At 47.3% G+C, this 22,542-nt stretch overlaps 1 protein-coding gene across 1 annotated transcript in view; it reads left to right on the top strand.

Annotated features, from left to right (window-relative positions):
• LOC135906039 (ribosome biogenesis protein BMS1 homolog) overlaps positions 1–22,542 on the top strand; it is a 163,011-nt gene that overhangs the window by 54,444 nt on the left and 86,025 nt on the right. Inside the window, exons 8-9 of the mRNA XM_065437185.2 lie at positions 8,337–8,478; positions 8,575–8,708. Of these exons, the coding sequence (XP_065293257.1) occupies positions 8,337–8,478; positions 8,575–8,708 (276 nt within the window). The remainder of the gene's footprint in view (positions 1–8,336; positions 8,479–8,574; positions 8,709–22,542) is intronic.

Here is a 22,542-nt window from a genome sequence, read left to right on the forward strand (position 1 = left end):
TTCCAGATCGTATAGAAAGTGTTCCACACAGTCGAACCTACTTTTAACGATACCGGTTTTAACAATATATCGGTTATAACAATGAGAAGCTGCTGCACCGTCAACTTTTGTATATTTTCCATGATCAAATAACCCACTTACTATTGTGCCCCGATGCCGCATTATTGGCTATAATGATGAAGTGTGGCTGCCGGGTGTCTGAGTCTAAAGGTAGTCAAAGGCAAAATCCTTGAAAATAAAAAAATGAAACAAGACATTCGAGCCGCTGCATGATTGGCCTGTGCTCTTGGGACAAAGGAAGGACAGCACAGTACAAACAATCACAAGGGCATTTATTGCACCTTTCATAGACCAATGCTTGCTACCGGAGTTGCTATCCATAAAACATGCCGATGGGCGCGCGACAAATCGGGGAAGTTGGACTGAATAGCTACCGAATATGTTCGCCCCATCCTGGGCACCAACGCCTGGTCGTTTCCTGGTACGGTCACGCAAACGGTGGCACGTTCGAACGATCGTGTTCATCCATTCCGGGGTAGACCTCGCGAGACGGTTTCGCAGAAGCATGAATCGGCACATGCGCAGAATGTCCGCACCGCTTGCCAATCCTGAGCCAAAGAGGAAGAGCCTTCTCCTTTCTGTGCCCAAGTAACCCCGCCGTTAGGTGGCGTTAGCAGAGCAAAACTCGTGCCATCTCTCATACTACCCTGCAAGCATGGCGACCGCTGCTGTAAAGCCACGCGGCGAAGCCGGATTACAGGAGACAGGAGCTATGCAGGAAAAAAACATAAGGGGATGCGTGAGAGTCGCGCATCCCAGCACCGTGCAGCCTGCTCTCCCGTCGCACTTTCACCCCTTTGAACACAAATGAGCTGCGCTCATAGCTCTAAGCCGCCCCACCCTCTGAAACACAAATGGATTGCCCCAACTGTGCCGCTAGCAGATTGCTCGCATGTTGGTCGCTGGCTCATGATTCAACACAGTTCTGCAAATAGTTTAATTGCTCGTGTTCGTCTTTGTTAGTTGTGTCGAAATCGTTCCTGGCCACGCGGTTTCTCAGCCTCGCTTCACTCGCCGCTGAAACGGAAGTTGGCTGATCTGCCCGCTGATCATCGGCAATGCACAACGTTGCCCGTGAAAAGAAAGCGCCCGGCTATAGATTTGGAAAGTAAGTGCTTCTAACCAATGAGACGATTGTCGCGAACATGCTTGCATCAGATAGTGACAGCAATGAGGGCAGCAATGACGCGGTAGGGCAGGCTGCCTCAACATCATCCTCACAGAAGGCCGGGCAGATGATTCAGTCCCTCCGGGCTTAGTTTTCGCAAGGAACCTTCCACTGCCCTACATGGAACACTTGGATGCCTTGAAGGAGGATGTCGGCAAGCTTCAAGTAAAGCATGCAAGGCTGACAGACGTAGGATTTTTTCATGCAAGCCAATGAGAAGTATGTGGCAAGATGCTTGTGGCGAATTCGCCTCAGCGTTTCTCCTGGATTTCTCATGATGACAGGCTGCCGCGGCAGCTTTTTTCACAATTTTTAAAAGGCCCCTTTCGGGGCCACCAAAGCGATGCCTCATCGGTGCACGCATATCGCTTGTCACTCATGATCGTAACGCAAGCAGTTAAATGATAAGATGCAATCAGCAGCTGCATGGAGGAAGGTGGTGGGGAACAGCACTGGCCTCCCTGCCATTATAGTTTTCTCAATGGCTCTGCCATCCCCCTATTTTCATTTTTTTCATGCAACCCAGTTATAACAATTATCGGTTAAAACTTTAGAATTTTCGTGGCACTTGAATATTTTTATAAGTGGGTTCGACTGTATACGGAATAATTTAATATATCAATGTTCGGTATATCGAGGTTTGACTGTAGTAATAAGACTGAAATATCAACCTATGATGTAAAAGGCTTGGCATGTTAAGAGAATAAAAAATGATTCTTATAATCCACTTTTACAAAGCTAGGTCTTTAATAAATTTTAGGCCGGTGATTCCTGTTCCCGCCTAAAGGCGCCCTGAAGCACTTTTTATCAAAGTCGAGTAATGCATTTGAAGTTAAATTAAGCTATTTCAGAAATACTTTGCCGCAAAAAGTTCTTCAATGCGTTCGGCAGAAGTGCGAAGGCTATGGCAGACCAAGGTGGGTCCACAGTGCTACTCCTCTTGAACGTCACTGTAACACACAGTTTAAATTTGATTTTGGATGTTCACGTTGACGCCACTATTTCCGATTTTGATGCCTACGATTCGACAAATGCAGTTGTCCTCGGGGAGCTGCAGTGCGCTCAGCCATTGGACTCGTTGCGGCACCTCGTAGTGGCCACGATAGCTGCATTACATAGCAGACCGCAACTACATGCAACCATGCGCCGTGCACGACTACAAAACTTGGCTGAGATGTTCACAGCAGCATATGCTATCCACACCCTTTGTTTTTTCATCAAGCCTGAGGGGTGGTTCAGGTCCCCTTAAGCAACTGTTTGTTCATGTTGGATTTATGTATCTTGATTCAGTCTGAAGTGCATCCTCTGACATTTATTTTGCCATCTTTCTTTCTTTTCTGCCTGGTGAACATTCGTTTATTTTTTCTTTATTATGTTGTTTTCTATTGTGAACGATTAGAAAGTACGAAGTTAGCAAGATCTTAAGGCGAAAGCCTTAAGTTGCTCATACCACCAATGGTGTATAAAACATGATGTGCGGTACAGAAAGTCATGTACGCTCACCTCGCACAAACACGCACTTGTGCCACTGCTCGGGTGTTCATCGTCGTCATCTTCCAGAGCTAGCTCTAATGCCACTCATCATGCCAGCATTCCCATACTGCCCTTTGTGCTTGTGGCACTGGTCTCACGTTTGTCATCATCTTCTTCCGCAGCTGGCTCCGATGCCGCTCATGCAAAAAAAAAGGCAATGTTAATTAAGGTAAAGTTAATTCAAGCATTGAACCCATGACCTTTGGTGGGAGTCGCACCTTCGACCTTTAGTGTTAATTAGGGCGAAGTCAATTAAGGCACAGTTATTTAAGGTAGCATCAATTAAAAGGACACTAAAGGTTACTATTAAGTCAACGTGGACTGTTGAAATACCATCCCAGAAACCTCGAAAGGAGGAGGACCTCGCCAAGGAGAGACTTATTTTAAGAGAAAATGCATTCTGAAGCGTCCGCGTACCTCTAACGCAGTTCAAATCGCCCGCCCTCCGATCGAGGAGTACTGACATCATGGTCTCATAGTGACGTTGCGCCATCGGTGAGTAGAAAGGCGTGCGCAGACGGCGCTATGGCTTTTCTGCGCAATACGTTAACGCGCGGCCAGAAACAGAGCCAAGACAGAGCCGACAGCAGAGCGAAAGCGGGAGTATGGTGGCTGCTACAAGCATTACGTCCTACGGCACACGGAGGGTTCGTTTTCGTTAAACAATAGGCTGCGGCGAGCTCGCAGCGTGGTCGGCGTGGTCTGTGAAAAGTGACGAGCCTTTTCGCACTCGTGACAGGGCATAAAAAAGTGCGAATCGACGCAAAACTCGGCCTAGAAATGTGCTTTGCCACAGCCAGGGCTCAATACCACCCAAGCTGGTACGACACAGATGTCGTTTCCCGCACCGCCACCAGGCGCCGCTGCTATACCTCAAACTCCAGCGCAAGACGCCCATAAGCTGGTACTTCATTCTATGATGCAAACTTCTACGCTCGTCGCAATGGACCCTGACACCGACAGATTGGCTCGCGATGGTGGGCTCAACTTCAGCAATTTGAGCACTGACGAGCACGACCTGCTGCTGAGGGCTCGCGCTGCCGGCGTCGTTGCGTACTACGGCGGCGGCCTCGACACCGGCTCTGCGGAGCGGGAAAGCAACGAGGGCTTCCCACGACATCACGTGGACGTGGCATTCTCGCTGCTTGTTCCAAATGAAAGTTTCGCGAGCCAGCAGAACCCTCACAGCACGACGCGATAACCGAACTACTGAAACCCCAAAGTGTGCGCGGCGCAGAGTCGAGCGCGCAGAGTCGAGCGAAAACGAAACCTTTCCAACACCCATATTACTGAAGGGTAACGTCAAAATGTTATTTTTTCTTAGAATCGAATAGACGTAGACAAGTAGCATTTTTTTCTGTCTTATAATCGAATGAAATGATATTTTAGTACGAGTAGTTGAGTATTAGTAACACAAATTATGAGGAGTCCTTTCGTCATCGGGCTAGTACCGGAATGTCGTTGGGGGGTCTCAAATCGTGTCATGCATTTACCTCAATTTCTCGGTTACTAAAGCTCTGTTCGCGATTATATTGACGCCTTAGACGTTCTAGAACATTGCTCTACCACTTTAACTTGAGTTTCTGGTAACCTTTAGCGTCCCTTTAAGGCACTCAAACTCACGACCTTTAGTTGGAGGAAACACTAAGTAACGATGTATTCGAATGACAATGTTAAGTAATGCTTTCGCTTTCACCCTCTTTGGCGTATGCTATAGTTTCTGTCAATTTTTAAACGTTTGATTTTCTGAGTATAGCCTCATTGATAGCGTATGTTTTTGTGTTCTGATGTGGTTATGGGATTAAACAGTACCAACTTTCGGTTCTTTCTCTTGGTACCGTATTTGCACGTATATAATGCAAGGGGGCTTCCAATCTCTCGGGAAAAGTAAAAAACATATTAGTGAAAATTACCATGCAAACAGGAATTTTTACTATAGAAATCGAAAACAACAAAAGAAAGCGGATGGCTGGAAGGCTTTATTCATTGTTACTGCGAAGTGCCATCTCAAAATAATGTGAAAAGGCGAGTACTGATTTATTTATCATGTTAAGAAAGAAAAGCTACATTATATTAGTGGTGTGAACCAGTATACACTGCAAATGGAGTTCTGAGGCTGGGAATTTCGACATAAGTCTTGTATTCAGTCGACTCTCGTTACAACGGACCCTGCTAATCAGATTAAGAACACCCGCTTCATTTGAAACGCCTCACTTCCGAAACTGGTCGCAATGTCTAACATTATTGCAAAGAGTGAGGGACAAACATCCAAAGTAAAAAAAAAAAAAAACGCCACACACAAAAAAAGGTTGCAGTTTCGCCCGAAAAGCAAAGCATCGATTGTGATATCAAATTAGTAGACAGCTATGTGAAGTAGGGATAGTAGCTTTATCTCGCTTGATGGCTGCAGAAAGCCGCTGTCAAAACGTTGAAGTGAGAAAGCGCGGCAGCAGCAGCGAGTGAATTGACCTTCATGCTGTCTCATGCTTCAGTGCGAACTAAACATTGAAAGCAGAGCACATACGAAGCTACCAGCACTGGGCACACTTTGTCGACATCGCAGATCGCTTTGAAGATGAGGACCGAGCAGGTGCAGACTTTGTCCACGTCGCAGATCGCTTTGAAGATTTTTCCAGGAGGCTTCGTTTCTTATCACAGATAGATCCTGCGTGGGTGGTAGCGTCTTTCTTTTAATTTGCCACTCTTTAAACTCATCTGAGCCAGATATTGGCCTCGAGCTTCACCACTGGAAAAGCTGGCGCCACCGTCGGCGTGACGTGCTAGGAGGGATCACGTGGATATAGCGACCGCGTCGGCTGCTTCGGGCGCGCCGAAGCGAGCTGAAAACGATAGTTTAAATTCCCTCATTTAGTGGCGAGATTTTCCCGCTTCTAGTGTCTCCTTTACAACCCTTGAAATGACTACAATAGGTAGTGGCTGCCTTTGAAGGCGCACAACATGGTAAGCTACTGCTCGGTGCCGCAATGCCGGACGCACGCAACGGAGCACGGTGTCAGCCTTATTCACACGTAGCCGCAGGACAAGAAGCTGTGTGAAGCTTGGCTCGCGAAACATAAAACGGGCAAACAGTCATCGGCTACAACTCGGGTATATGCAGCAAGCACAGACGCGAGGAAGATTTCTGCTACGGCGCCCGGTCTACGATGTTCTGAAAACGCGCACTGAGACGCTCGCCCAAGTCCGCTGCCCGACTAATGTCATGACGGTTTGGTCTATGAACTTGTCGATGCTATAGATACTGGCAAGTTGAGTGGAGTGGAAAGGCAGCGGTAAGAAGCACATTTTAAAATAGCATGGCATATATGGTCATGTTTGTGTTATGAATAATTGCATGCACTGGATTACAAAAAAGGAGCAGCGGGAAATTGCACTCAGAGAACACCGATAAACATACAGTGCGACGCAACTCGAGAGATAATATTGAAAGGTCAAAGAATTTAGAAGAAAAAAATAAGATTGAATCGTCGCGACGGCACATCACAGTCCCCGTAGGCGTCGAAGTCTCTACAATGAAGTTATTTTTGAACAGCTCTGATAACACCCACGCAACAATGGTTGCTTGTATACTGTCAAATGCTCATAATCTGCGGCCTAAAGCTCATGGCACGGGGCGAAAACGCGCGCGCGGAGAAAGCGAAACAGTGCGCGGACAAGCATCCAGACGCGCCGGTCGCTGGGAATCTGCGATCGCTGCATTGAGGCTTCATTCTATTACGCTCCATTTAGTTATACAAACACTATAAGAACATATTTCAGATAGTTTGCTCTCAGCGTTTACCTACCTTTCACGCAAGAAGCCGGTTCGGGAGACTCCAACGCGGCGACCGCGCGCAGTGGCGTTCACTGTACGTATTCGGTGAAGAGATAGCGTCTGTAAACGATTGTGTGCTTTCAGTTTGCCCAAGATTATTATTTAGACAGTAAGAAACTTCTCTCGTTTCTAAAGTACTTACAGAAATGTCCGGGAGAGCTCGCGCGTGGTGTTTTCAGTGAGCGCTGACAGCAAAACCTATGAGGAGCGCGCCACGTGATCCCTCATACTACGCCAGCGAGGCGCTTCCGATAGATGGCGACTCCGTAACTCCTCGCCGCCAATAGGTCATGACGATGTGGAATCAGTATGGTGCAAAGTTATGTTGCTAGACAATTCTTCATTCGCAGCTGGAGCTTTCTACCGGCCTCCTAACTTGTCTATCACTGCACTACAGGTTTTATATGAAATCGTTTCTGTGGCTTCGTGTTACACCAATTGAAGTCATAGCGCTGGATTTACACGGACAAGAAAGACAACAGGATGTGCGCTAACTATCAACTGAATTTTATTTCAGAAAAGCATGGTATTTATGCCGGCTCAAACGAGTGGGAATGATCGCACCCGCAACCCAACATTTTCCAGATAGGCTATTTCCTTTCTGCTCAGAGAAATCGACAGAGCGCTGGTGCAGTTTGCACCTTCCTTTACAATCAAGCTTGCTTCTACAATCTCCCTCATATCTTTATCTTAATTTGTAAACACGACTATACAATCATTACACAGTTGTTTACGCCCGCAATCATCACTATGCACGGAAACATGTCCATCTCGATAACAGTTCAATTTTTGCTTGTGTTCCCTTAGCCTGTCATTGAGGCATCTGCCTGTCGGCCCTATGTACACTTTGCCACACAAGAAAGGGACGCGATATACGATACCTTGCGTGCAGTGAAAACGGAGGCCGATGGTCCTTACCACAGCCTCAGGGCATCTTTCTCAACGTATCTCTTTTCTCGATGGATCGTCTTTCACAACGCGCTGGCAGCCATTGTCCGAGTGTAAACAAACTCGACCCCACGCTGCAATGCCGGCATGCCTAGGGACAAACACATACAACACACGCTAAGTGCCTAGCCAGAGTCGTATATTCAAGGAACAAAAGCCCCCACATTTTCTCTATCCCACCCACTCTTACTCACGCATGCGCACAAAAGTCCAGTGCCTCCGGAAGTACCACACCCCGCTTTACTTACTACCAATTGTAAAGTAGTGCCCCAGTGCCTTGCGCAAAAGAAGATGGCACGTTTTCCACCTGCCTTCCTCTTTCACGCACGCGATATTGAACCGCGATCGTCAGCTGAACCTCGCAAGTCAGTTGTCGGCCCGGCCCGTGTCGACACGGCAAAAGTAGGTCTTATAAAGCCGATTCTGAAAAAAATTGCAGCTAATGTTGTCCTCTGTAGCCGATAGACCGTTGTAGTGCAGTCCGTTAAAAGTGAACTTTGTTGCAGCAATAAAATAGGTAGAACAAACTAAGGTTTAAATATGGTCTGTTATATCCGGAAGTTTGTTGTACGCAGGTCTGTTGTAACGACCGTAGACTGTATACATGTAAGTACTGTAATTTTTCAGCAACCCAGTTCTGCTAGAACTTTGTGTACACATGTGTTATTATATACAACTCTTGTTTTTGGTTCTGTGTGTATTTTTCCTTTTTGTTGTGGAATTTAGCTGGCACTTTCTTGTTCTTAATAAATGTAGAATGTCATTTTTGTTTACCTATTTTCTTTTTCGAAACAGTGCTGTGCAAGAATCAAAATCAAGATCTCGAAGGCCAGCATTAGCACCCGTATCGGAAAGTGGAGCCAACAGTGGATCAGAGGACGAGTCTGATGAAGATGTATTGGGTGAAGAAAGTGATATGGAAGAGAGTGACGAGGAGGTAAACAGAGTGTCATAACAGTGAAGATTAAACAATGGTCTGGTATTATTTCATGAGAGTAGTATAATTGCTTGTTTCTTGCTATGATGTATGCAGGGCCAAAACGGACACGAAGCGAGGGATGAGGTTACATCAGATGAGGATGATGATGAATTTGACTTGGGTGATGAAGGTGACAACCTGAAAGGCTCTGGTGATGATGGTAGTGGTGATGACGATGAAGAAGGCAAGTAGCACTGAACTGTTTTTTTCCATATTTTGGCATTAAATTGTAATGTCCAGAACAATGATGAAGCAATTTCTTTTACGATTTAACTCGTCTGTTCAAAAATGTGCCTCGTATTTCCCTATATGGTTGCGTTCTGATGTACAAGAAAACCAAGAAAACACTAACAAGCATTTTAAACATGTGCCTTATGGTACAGTGTTACCCCGATTATACGACTTTGTCGGCATCATGCAAAAACATTGTGTAATCTGGGCGTCGTGCAACCCACTGACAAAAATTATGTCTAATATACACGTTGCACTGTTGCACGGTGTCAGGCGACAGAGTTGCTAGGAGCATTAATTTAAACTGAAGTCTAATACTCTGCAATACTGCCTAAGAAGTAAACACTAATACTACAGTGCAGGTGCCAGTCACTCCTTATAGAGGGATTTAGCATACCATGTACCATGATCCGCACCGGCCAGCATGTTAAAATTTCCTTTTCGCACCTAGATTTTAAAATATCAGTTAGTTTCTTGCAGACTTTCTCTGAGCCACACAGCAAGGGCTTTCTTTCTAGCGCAGCAACATCCATAAGGAGGCCGCCTGCACAGACGTGTCTCCAAATGTTGATGCAACGTAAGCACATCCACAAACATAGGCACAGGTATGGTGGCATCTGTGGCATTTTCCTTGTCTGAGATGGCAGACAGTAGAGTCTGCATGAGGCAATGCTTCCTCACACATCTGTCTCATGTGACGACCAGCACGAAACCGGGAACCTAACAACAGTTGCGTGAGAAGTCTTGTGTGTTTGCACGTAGGCAAAAATCTTCTAACTCCATGTGAGAAGATGCATATCCAATAAAATCTGTGTCTTCCGGTGGCTGTTTTAAATCTTTCACGTCCTTTTGCATTTTCCATACGTGCAGGCACCTTGTTCTTGTGTGATCACTTTCGGAGATACTAGTTTCACTTGTGCGAGACTCCACACTGGAAGCATTGAGTATTCAGCCGACAGCACTCATTGCAGTGTGTGAAGATAGGTACTTTTGCGCAGCGCCAAAAACACTATCGGCCGCATCTGGGGACGGTAGTATACACTACTGAGAGAAAATGTGGAGGAGTGTGGGTAGGCAGATAGTTGACACAAGTAATGCCGAGGAAGAGAAAGCTTAATGATATTGCAAAAGGGATGAAGGCGGATGGCGGTTGTGCGGCATTAGGAGGGGGAAGGGAAACGAACGACGATAGGGCAGCAAATGTGAGCGAAGGAAAAAAGACTAGGAGGGACCCAGGAAACCAATCAAAGCTTTCTGCTTGCGAAGGTGCTCTCTCCCTCCACTGACGGAGGAAATAGCACCGTGAGGGAGCTGGCTGGCAGCTCGTATGGGGTGGGATGGGATACATGGTAGTGATGCGAAGGCGGCCAAATTATCAGGGATGTCTGAAAAATCTGTTGGCTTTATTGTGAAGTCTTGTGAATTAAATTTTGCAATAATGGTAACAACTAACAACCACTTCCTTATGTCTGGCAACAATCTATAGATGCCACACCAGCACCACTACAACTACTCTCTATACAGTCGCTTTTATCCTTTTGTTTCAGTAAGGTGATGCCGTGCTTGGTGCTATGCCTAAAAGCAGTCACGTCTACCATGTAACTCAGCTGGCGTTAGGCATGCGTTTCAATGGGGGGGGGGGGGAGAAAAAAATCACAGTGCAAGATACCATTATAAGACCTACAGTGTTTGGTCGTCAGAAGTCTGTCGATTGAATACCAGAGGTCTTGAAATCTTATCTTGCACACAACTTGTCAGATGTCTAACATTAGCTGGGGCACCCTATGTACAGTCAAACGTTACAGTGAAACCCCAGTTATGCGTCTCCTGATTTTGTGTCGTTTTAGGTTTTATGACAGATTAGTGCAGTACCAGCAAACTCCTAATACGCATATGCAATGCGATATTATGCACATCCCACCACGTATGACAACCTACGTGGAACTCCGAACCCAATGGAAGACGTGTGAGGAACACCGCCAGCCTCCAGCAGCTCCCTCACTGTGCTGTCCCCTCCGTGAGGAGGGGGAAAGCGCACCTTCGCATGCTGGAAGCTCCAACTGCCTTTTTCCTTGCCTCACGTTCACTGCTTACTGATCATTTGCTTCCCTTACCTCTCTTTGCATCACTGAACTGCCGTCTGGGCGGTCTTTCAGAAATAGTTTTGCTTTCACAAGCTTTTGCGTCTCGGCAATGTCAGCACTGGATGTGTCCACATATAAGGGCTACAGCGTTTTTGGCGCTGCATTAGGCTCAGTACCTTCGCACGGTCAACACAGTGCCAAGAGTACTGTCGGCTGTGCACTTCGTATGGTCTCAAATATCCTCTTGGGACAAAGGAACAACAAAGCAGTAGGGCAAACATTCACAAGGGCCTTTATTGCACCTTTCATACCCCAATGTGCGCTGATAAATTGAGGAAGTACAACTCACTGCAACAGGATATCAAAGGAACATTTTCACTCCCATGCTGGTCACCAACACCTAATCGTTTGCATGTATACTCGGACAAACAGTGGTGCGTTCCATTGGATGGGGTCGTCCATCCCAGGGTCTCGCTCTGAAGCATTTTGCAGGGTGTTCCCGCAAAGCTTGCTGTCGGGCACACGAAACATCCGTGCACTCAGCCGACCCCAAGCCAAAGGGGAAGAGCCTGCTCCCTTTTGTGCCTGAGTTACTCTACTGCTGGTGGTGATAGCAGCGCAACACTCGTGCCATCCCTCGCACTATTCTGCAACTACAGTTGAACTCCGCAATAATGAACTCGGCGGGGAACGTGCAGAAATTCGCTGTTGCGAAAATTTCGTTGGTGCGAAATGAGACAGCACAGATATGTAATGCGTTGCAGAATGGAACTTTACCGTCGAAATTCTGTTAGCCTACTTTGGTAAGCTTTTCTCGCGGATATAACCGCATTGCTGACTGCACACAGTGCACCGCATGCGTCAATCTGCAGTGGTAGCACTGCCATGGAGCAGTGTTTTTGATCATTTGATTTCGGAGGTACAATCACTTTTGCGAGATTTCGTGTGAACTCTGCACTGGGCGCAGAGTAACTGCACTCCACGTATGCAACAGCATTTCTCCAGCACATGTTGAAGCCCATGGATGCCGACCCATCCGGTGCAGAGTGCAAAAGTGATCGTATCTCGTATACCCAAAGGCAATCGATCAAGATCATGGCCCCTTCGCGCAAATCTACGTCCAGTGCCGAATCCACACACTATCTATGGCTGTCAGGTGGCACTGAAACCAGCATTCTTGAAGCAAAGGATGCATATTGCTGGATGATTGCTTAATCACGGCCTGATGCTGTGACCGCCATCTCAAGTCCCATAAACAATTCCAAGTCAGTGGAACGTGGATTTTCTTGTTTCTGCTGCATTTTTCTCGCTGAGACGCACATTACACACTGCACTAGGTGTGCAAAAACAGTTGTCACATGCCTGTAGCAACATGCGGGCCGCTTCAAACGGGCGTTCAACAAAAAAAGATGGGGGCTGTGATGTGTTTTCAGCGCACATTATAGCTCTCGGTGCTTGTTTGTTTTTGTGAACAAAAATGGCGGTGTCTACGCAAGTGTAATGTGGGGTTATTTTACGAAATTTTACTGAAAAGCAATTGCATTTGAGCACATTTTGGAACCTGCTGCCCTTGCATGAGTAGGTAGTATGTGGGGTTATGTTCCAGCAAATGTGGTTGCAGGATCGTAGTACAGGAACATTTCGTTGTCAAGAGGTACGAAATGCATTGAACCTTATGGGCGTTTGCCAGGGATACGAAAATATTTCGTTGTCGCGGGGTTTCGTTATTGTGGGTTTTGACTATACACCGACCACTGGCACTATGGTGGACCACGACTATATGCGAATGTAGGTCGACTATACACCGACCACTGGCACTTATCTACACGGCTAATCTAGGATTACAGGAGATGTGAGAGCCATGCTAGGAAAACAATATAAGTGGGTGCACGAGAGTAGAACGTCCCTATGTCTTCGATGTGTCCAGTGCCAAGTCTCGTGAAAATGAAACTAGTACAGTAGAACCTCATTGATATGATCCCGTTACGTACAATTTCCCGGCACCGACATTCGTGATCAAGAGCACAAAAAAATTACCCAATACAGTTACGCTTATCCTTTACCAGTTCATACATTCGCAAAAAACACTAATTTTCCACATCATTGCTCAGTACATCACTAAACTGCGATCGTGTGATACGTTTTCCAGCTGCTTGATCCCAGGTAAACAAGAAAATGCATGAGGTGTGTGCGATCGAGAAAATTAGTCGTCCGCTGCGGTACCTTTACCGCAATGTCTCACATGTAAACGCCGGCGAGCACTCAGTTTCTTATTCTGATGCTAGCAAATCTCCCGGGTTGTCACACACCACATTTACGGCTATTGCCAGCAACCCTATTGCGATAAGCATCTTACCTGTTTTAGAGCGTATGGGGCATAGTGGCAAGCGTACTACGCACATTTAGTTGGCGATAACCCAAATGCACCGCCGTTCCTTGTTGCATCCTCCTGTAGCATCCGGTGTCGTCCACCAGCTTGATTTCGTTTCGGTTTCCCATCGGTGTCTTAAAATACTACACAATAGAACAACAACAAAATGCATCTCAGGCCGCAAGAGCACGTTGGTGTCTTGTGCCTCAGGCTGCAACAATCTGTGCGACACTTCACATTATGTAGATGTTATGTACAGTTGAATCGGTCAAATTTTGTGGTTACTTCGTATTGTGCATTATCCCATTAGTGCGTTCTTTCTGGCGTTTATTCCCAAAGTGTGTGAACACTGGTCTACTGTACTTCCAAAAATGATCACCCAAGAATACTGCCCAGCTCGTATAGTAAGTGTGAAAGCATGTGCGAATATTGAACAGATTAACCCCCGGAAGTCGCACAAATCATATCGGATATGCATGTTCACACACAAACCTTTTGAGGCGTCCATCATTCGGTTCCTGGTTTTATGTTTGGTCATTGTATGAGATGGGACATTCAAGGAGGCATTGCCTCATGCCGACACTTGAACTGCTGGCGGCCACCTTGAACGAAAGACGACCCCACAGATGCTACCAGCCTGTGCCTATATTCATGGATGTGCTACGTTCATCGACAACATTGAGAGATATGCTTGTTCAAGCGATGCCATAAGTGACCTCCTTGCTGACTCTGCTGCGCTCGGAAGAAATCTCTTCCTGCATGGCTCAAAGAAAGTCTACGAACTTGCCATATTTACTTGTATCTAGGCTGGCCCCAATTTTAACTCTTCCCCTGAAAGTCCGAATCCAGAAGAAAAAAACAACTTACCTCGAATGTAGGCCGACCAAAAAAGCAAGGACAGCGTTCACAAAATAAAAACATTTATTAAATATGAACACGCCGAGCTCGTTGTACGTCGCCATCTTCCTTATTGCTGTCATCTTCTCGTTGCGGCCGGCGCATGCAAAAAGCGTCTCCTGTTGCCTCTTCCAACAATGTGCATTTTTCTCAGCGACGCCAAAGTATCGCCCAGCTTGAACGTTTGACGATGCCTCTGCGGCTAGCAAACTTTTTGTTTGAAAGTGGCAGCACAGTGGCATCACCTGTTTGGTGCCATTACCATAATGCCACGCCGCATGCCGATACGACACAGCTCAAAATGGCGACGTCGCTTGTGTACTTCATTTGGCTATTAGTGTGGTTGGTAGCAGCTGCAATACTGACTTTTTGAGGTGGTGCTAGCTTGACTAAGTAGTTCTGCGGAAACCCGCACATTCAGCACATTTTCAATTTTCAATTCAGCACATTTTTCAATTTCAAATAAAAACTGGCACATTTTTTAAAAATACAGTGCAGACCACTTATAACGTAACTGCTTTTAGCATGGGACCGGTTATAGCGTGGGTTTTTTTACCACCGATATGTCTCCCATAGAACTTAAGGGGGGATGAGGGTCTTGAAAACTTTTTTTTTTATTTCGTAACATATCTTCCTGAAAATTGGCATGCAGATATATCTTTGAATGCTGATCCCAAATATATATTCAGATTTTATATATCTCATCTATAAATGAAGATATTGCAAAATAATTCATCTCACATAGGTCTTTTCTTACGGGCCATTATGATAATTTCATAATTAAAAAAACTAGTTTCAAAGAATGGCTGTCATTTCCAAGGGCCCACTGCACATCCTAAAGCTAAAGAAATTTTTAAAAAGTGATCATATAGGTCATGAATGAATAACAAAGTAGGAAGAAAAAAACAATGCGGGAGTAATTAGCTTACATCTGACCTAATTGCTAGTCTAATGGGTTTAATGAAAAATGGAAAGCTTTAGGATGTAGTTGAGGTTTTACTGAAAAAAATGATACCTAATTCAATAAAATCAGTTGATGCAAACATTATGAAAAGTTCTGTAAGGCAAAGGCATTTCATCGAAAAAGCAAAGCTGAGAAAATTGCATTCAAAGTTTTGCTTACTCTGCCACGTTTGTTTACCTATCACATGGAAAAATTTAATGCTTTAGCATGCAGCCCAGTCATTACTGAACACAATAACACCAAACTCAAAGAAATCTGTTCATGTAAAGATTGTGAAAACCTCTGTATTGCATTGGTACTTGGCAAAAAAAAAAAAAAAAAGCTCAGAAAGTCGTCTTTACTTGCTGCGCCGACGTTCATTAGCTCGAACTTGCGGGAAGTCGCGGAATTCTTCGCCAATGAAGTTTTAATGTTGTCTGCGTACTTTTCACGCCCCGCGCACTCCGCGCAAAACACCGCGTCGAAGCGTTGAGCACGCGAGCTCGGTTCAGCCGCGTCCGTCGGCACCGAAGCGGCGTTCGGAAACGCCGAAGTCGACGTTAGGCTTAGGTCAGCCGGCTCGGCCGCTTCCGACGACACGGAATCCGAAGCGACTTGCAGCGTTTTAAAAGTTAGCATTTTCGACGGGCTTAGTCCAGGCGCATCCACCGGCACTGCAGAGACTTGCGGTAACACCGAAGTTGACAGCGATCGGGACTGTCCAGCCGCGTCCACCGGCGAAGCTGTTGTTGGCGAGCTCACTCCAGCCGCATCCACCAAGGCCACAGTCATATCTCTATGCCACAGCAGCTTGCGGCATCACCGAAGCTGTAGTTCTCGACGATGTAGCGCTCTTATTCCATGCGCGCCTCTTTTTGCTGACTGCTTTTCGCGTGCTTGCTGTCAAGCGCGCGTCTCGCTCCATCGTGACACGCGGAACAAAGACACCAGGCACCCAAAAGCAAGAAATTCGTGGTTAAAAGAGGCGACTCAATAGCCAAAATATCTACAAGAACGATAAAGAAAAAGGCAGAACGAAAAAATTGGAGGACGCTTAAGCTTCGCCTTCAAGAGTGGGACGCGACAGCGTTCCCGTCGACCCGCCAAGGGGTATAAGACAATGCGCTACGGCACAGCAATCACTTACGATGCGCCCCGCATCGGACTTAGCGCCCACCTATCACGCGGTGAACGTCGAGCAACGCAGCGTTCGGCGCGACAACGAAACGTGCGCCTGAGCGAACGAAACGAACCAAAGAACTCGGTGTCTCGGAGGGGAAACGATCTACGCCAGCCAAACGTCGTGATCGGCACGGGCAGAGAGATAGATAGTAATCTAAACCGGAAGCACGGCGAAGCGTCGTCAGGGGAGAGGGAGTCCCGCGACGCGCCTGGCAGCGGTCCCAATGCGCGCGCGGTGCGCCTCCTGTCGGGGCAGCGCCGTACATTGAGAGGAGGGGGTCTTCTGTGTTTGCCGCAAGATGGCTCTGCGTGTGCGGAAAGCGCAAAAGAAATGCGGCGGAAACGCACTTCGCAACTCGTGTAATTGTGACTTCTGTACGTTACATGTTCATAATTACCGATATACACCGCAGTATAACTTTCCACGGCTGGTTTCGAAGGCAACACCGCATTCACTAGAGGCGCGTTTGCACCGCTTGGAAGCATCGAACTCGTGGCTGAGTGGTAGCGTCTCTGTCTCACACTCCGGAGACCCGGGTTCGATTCCCACCGGGCCAATCTTGGAAGTTGCTTTTTATTTATGAAGCGCCTGCCGTGATTTATCGCTCACGGTCAACGCCGCCGACGCCGACACCCGACGCCGACGACACCGGCTTTTCTGCGACACGAGCTCCTTAACGCTATCGCGTTAAAATACAAGAGGAATGCGAAAAATGACGTGCGCGCCGGCGAAAGCAGACGACGCGAAGGAGTCGAACAACGCGGCCGCGGGGCCGCGGCAGGCGAAGCATGCGTCACGTCCAATCAGAGGGCTGCGCCTCGGGGAGGCGCCCGCTTCACCCAATCAGCGGCTGTCTCGCGACGATTTCGCTCTTGAGAACGGGTGCTTGGGGTGCCGATCGCTCCGCTGCACGAGGGTCTACAGCGTGCCGAGGGGCGCCAGAATGGAGAGCGGGAAACCAGCTTTCAAACGAGACCAAGATGGCGCCGATCGGTTCGCGTCGCGCGGAGCTACGGCAGCTTGAAAATGAGGCAAATCTTCGCGCTTGGCGTTCAATTTCGGCTCACCGACGTTTCTAAATTGCCGTTTTTTTTATACTTCGAGTAGGAATTGAGCCATAGTATTTTGTAGAGGCATAGTTGGGACATTAAAGACTTCAAAAACGCAATTTTCGAAAATTGCCATTTTTGACCATTTTTCGCGATTTCAAGACCCGCGTCCCCCCTTAATGTATAGGTGGACCATTTATTGCGTAGGCATGTGAAGCAGAATACCGGTTGTAAGCGCGGTTCCTTTAAGCGCGCGACCATGAAATCAGTGCACGGAGCACGGCGTTTTCTCGGAGGCGTTGAACATGGCCCGCACGGCCGCACAGTTGCCGGGCGCGCAAACACAGAGAAGGGGGAGCGTGGGCGTGCACATGGAGACCAGCGGCGAAAAGCGAAAAAGAAAAAATAAAGAGGAGAAGGGTGGGAGACCTTAGAGGAAGGAGGGTGAGTATTTTCATCACTATGGCAGCGTCCAATCAAGCTGTGCACAATAGAAGCGATAGCAGCGACAGCGCACTCCTTTTTTTTTTTTTTCAGTCTCTTTGTTGCATTTGGTGTGTGCACGTCGTGATCTCGTCATGTCTGAGTTGTCCTCTGTGCACGTGTGTCGTTGGGCCTTTGTCACCGTGGCGTCGGCGGTGTCTTCAAGTGGTGTGAGAAAAAGGCATGCCTTATCGCTGGAGACAAAGGAATGTGTTATAAGGGACATAGAAAGTGGGCTGAAGAAGGTGTCGGTGGCGGCCAAATATGGCGTTTCCGACACAACCGTGTCGACCATATACAAGAACAAGTACAAATTGTGGCAGCAACTGCAGCAAGATTCGTCTTCCCTGTCATGGAAGAGAATACGTGCGTCGATGTATGAAGATGTGGACGCAGCGCTCTTCAGATGGTTCTGTGAAGTTAGGGCTCAGAGCATACCAGTGAGTGACCCCATGCTCCAACAAAAAGCCAAGTGCCGTAGTGCTCTTTTAGGCCACGACGACTTCATTAATGGATGGATCCAGCGATTCAAGGATCACCATGGCATCAGCCGCAATGTGGTGTGCGATGAAAGCGGTGATGCCAACGACGGGTCTGTCGAAATCTGGCTTCGCTTAAGTTTGAAAACCGTGCTGTCCATGTATACGGACAGAGACGTATACAATGCCGACGAAGCTGGCGTTTTTTATAACCTTCTACCCAACTGCACTCTTGCGCTGAGAGGCGAAGCCTGCTCTGGCCGCAAAGCCTCAAAAGAGCGCATAACTGTCTTGTTCTGCACTAACATGGATGGAAGCGACAAGCGCCGCCTGTTTGTCATTGGAAAATCAGCGAGGCCACGTTACTTTAAAAACCGAGAGTGCCTGCCAGTGACATACAAATCCAACAAAAAGGCGTGGATGATGCAAGACATGTTCACAAGCTGCCTTTGCAAGTTTGATGAAGACATGGTGGCAGAGAAGCGACAGATCGTGCTCATTCTTGACAATTGCACAGCCCACCACATCAAGCCAAAGTTGACTGCAGTCAAGTTAATGTTTCTGCCTGCCAACACGACGGCAAAATGTCAGTCGCTCGAACAGGGTGTCATCAGACTGTAAAAGCACTTTACATAAAAATGCATCTGTGAAAGAGTTTTGCTGAGCATGCAGCAGCAGCAGCTTCTTAAAGTGAACTTAAAGGGCGCAATTGATATGGTTGCCGCTTCGTGGTGGCAGGTAAAAGCCACTACAATAAGCAAGTACAGTCTAACCCGGCTATATAGAATTAAAAAAAAAAAAAACGCCTATGAGTTCGATATAGAGCATAATTCGATATAAGCCTGCTGAGTGATTGGATGTCATAAAAGCACATACCATTTATAAAATCACTTTATTGGTGAAACTAGCTTAGTTTTGCACGAAGTAGTCCTGCATTTTCTTCTGCTTGGGCAATTTCACTGCCTGCGACGCCCGCACTTTTCCACATTGCCTAAAGCGTCGGAGCAGCTGAGGCCGCAACCTTCCTCATTCACACAGAAGCACAGACTAGTGCGAGCGTGCCAATCACTTCGGAGGATGTGGGCCAAGGACCGTCGTTGCTTTCCTCATTGTGCCCACTTTCACTTGTGCTCGGTACGATGTCGGCAATGTAGTCTTCGTTTTCAGGCTCTCCTGTGGGCGGGACACCATCATTTGTGCTCACGAACTCGTCCACCATTGATTCGTCAACAGTTCCGGAAATTATGACAGCTCGCTCCGAACTTCGGCATCATCGGCAACGGCTTCATCACATTCATCAGAATTTAGTCATAGCCGAGCACGCGAAAGTCGGCACGGCTGAAGCAATTTCGGATGAACCACTCACACACGGCCGTGCGTACGTGTCGGGCGCCACGGGCATTGGGTCGCGAGTTTGGCCGCATTAGCCGTAATCTCCCCCTTCAAGATTGTTCTGAGAGTGCTCCTCGGAATCTTGTACGCTGCGGGGACATCCGACTTCTCACCGCATTCGATCCTATTTATGATTTCGAGCTTCACGACGAAAGGCGAATTGAGCCGCTTCGTCACGGCAACACTGTGGGAGAAAGCCTATGAGGCGCACACACAATGAACCAGAAAAGCAGCGAGACAACTCGCACTTCCGCCATCTTGCACGACGAGGGCACAAGAGCCTTTGATTGGCTGTCTGAGCAAGCGCTGTGGGAGGGCCAGGATCATTTTTCGCAGGAGGGTGTCGACGGCTCGTCCGAGGCAGGGCGGTCACTGTAGGGAGAGCGGTTGGATGGAGCCGTGCCGCCATGTTTTCCTGCCACTGCGAGGGAAAGCCAACTTCCGGGGGCACTTTCTGCCGCTTGACGTTTGATATATCGGGAGTTGCTGCTTTTTTATTCAATGTAAGCGTAATTTTTGCTCTATATACTCATTATAACTATACCGTGTCCAGAAATTGTTCGATATGTAGAATAATTTGATATAAATGGGTTCGATATAGTCGGGTTCGACTGTACTTCAACAAAGCAGGCTTCTTGCGCAATGCAGAGGCTCTTGACGACAATGAACCGAGCAACAATGTTGCCGATGAGATGGTCAACACCGACGACGTGTGGTCCAGCCTCATTGAAAGCAAGTTTGTTTCTGCCACAGATACCTTCCAAGAATATGTTGATGCCGGTGAGTCGGAGCTTCCTGTCTGCGAGGAAGCGAGAACGGATGATGCGAACCTAATGGATACTAATGACAAAATAATATTCAGTTACACCATTTACATCATTTTGCTACAGTTCGTCTTGCCTGCTCCTGGCACTCAAGTGCCATTTGTGCCAACTGCGCAAAAGTGCGGTATTTTCGCGTTTTCACAGCAATGCAATGTTTTCATTGAGGTTATGTAGCTACAGTCAGCTACTGAGTTTCTGGGTGCCCAATTTTTCGGACATGCCTAATTATTCAAACAATCCAAACACCTTCGCGGCACTGCCACAGTACCCTATAGAGTCAGTGTATAAGAATGTCTGAAATTTTGGACGCAAAGATCCTTTGCTGTCTGATTTTCCTGACTTTTTGTCATGAATGCAGGTCTGAAACGGCATTGATCAAAGCCACCACCACCGCCGTTTTGATTATCTCGCCGCCTTGAACAGGCGTTCTCGCATGCAGATCCGCTGGCAGCCATAGCCACCATCACGGCAACAGCCACTTTCACGTTCGCTACCAAGATTCTTGCTGTTTGGTGCTTTTTATTAAAACAACTCGCCGCTGTTAGCAATGGTGCCTACTCTGCCTTTCCAATCCTTGCCAATGGCTTCAAAGCTCGGAAAGCGTGATGTGTTACATAATGCCGGTCTCCGAAAGTCAGCTTTGCCTCAATATGGCAGTGTTACGTGCTGAAGCATTCACAAAGTATTACGGTGAAGCATACTGAATGGGAAGAGGCAATTGTCACGGGACACAGAATGTATTCCTTAATTGTACACGCGTGCACTCGTCGTCTCCTGTCACATTATGAGCAACGATACACCTAATAATCGTACTGGCCAGCCTTCAGAGCTATTTCGGATGTGTCTGTGGTGATTTCAACCCTTGCTTTAAAAGGTCCATCGGGTGTAGGCAACAAAAGTTCGGTTTTACGCCAAATTTGCTCGTATCTGTTTACAAAGGCCACATGACACACAGGAAGCCAACGAACTGCCCAACAATGAAAGCGAGGGGGCAGGATTGTACAAACGTTGTTCTCCATCGCCATCACAGTCTTTGTGACACACCGTACGGAGGCATCTCAGCTTTACCCATAAACGCATAGTCTTTTCGAACTACTAGCATTGTCATTGGGCTCAATACAATTGAACCTGACTATATCAAGCCCATTTACATCGAATTATCCTGTATATCGAACAATTCCTGAACACTGTATAGTTACTATGAGTATATATAGCAAAAATTACGCTTAAATCGAACAAAAATAGCAGCGACTCCCGATATATAGAACGTCAAGTGGCGTGAAAGTGCCTCCAGGTGTTGGCTTTCCCTTGCGGCAGCAGGAAAACATGCTGACACATCCCAAAAGGGGTTGAGCCCGGCGGTGCGACTCCATCCATCCGCCATCCCTATCGTGACCTGCCTTGTCAGCCTTCTCCCGCAGTGTTGCTGTGATGGCTAGCGTCAAGAGTGATGAATTTTGCCTTTCGCCATGAAGCTCGAAATCATAAATCAAGTGAAGCGCGGTAATAAGTCGGATGTCGCCGCAGTGCACAAGGTTCCGAGGTGCACTCTCAGCACGATCTTGAAGAATAAGGGGGAGATTAGGGCTATAGCGGACAAACGACACGGTGCCCGTTGTGCTCGATGCGCATGCACACGGCCATGATGTCGAGGTGGTTGTGTACAAGTGGTCCATCCGAAACTGCTTCAGGCATGCTAGTTTCTGTGTGCCAGGTCATGAATATCAAATGCTTACGAGTGCGACGAAGCCATTGCCGGTGTTGCTGAAGTTTGGAGCAAGCTGGCACGATTATCAGAAGCCGCTGACGGATCAATGGTCAGCGAGTTTGTGAGTGTGGATGATGATGTTGCGACCACAGGAGAGCCTCAAAACAAAGACTACATTGCCGACATTATACCGAACACAAATGAAAGCGGGCACAATGAAGAAAGTAACGACGATCCTTTGCCCACATCCTCTCCCTCCTACCCTCTCTCTGTCTTTTAATCCCATCGCCTTCACCCTGCTGGCGCTGAGCCGTGCTCTCGCATGGGTTGCAGAAAATAGTGCTAGCATTTCCTCCTTTCCCATAAGAATCACTTCTC

This window comes from Dermacentor albipictus, chromosome 1, assembly GCF_038994185.2.
Source record: "Dermacentor albipictus isolate Rhodes 1998 colony chromosome 1, USDA_Dalb.pri_finalv2, whole genome shotgun sequence".
NCBI lineage: Eukaryota > Metazoa > Arthropoda > Arachnida > Ixodida > Ixodidae > Dermacentor > Dermacentor albipictus.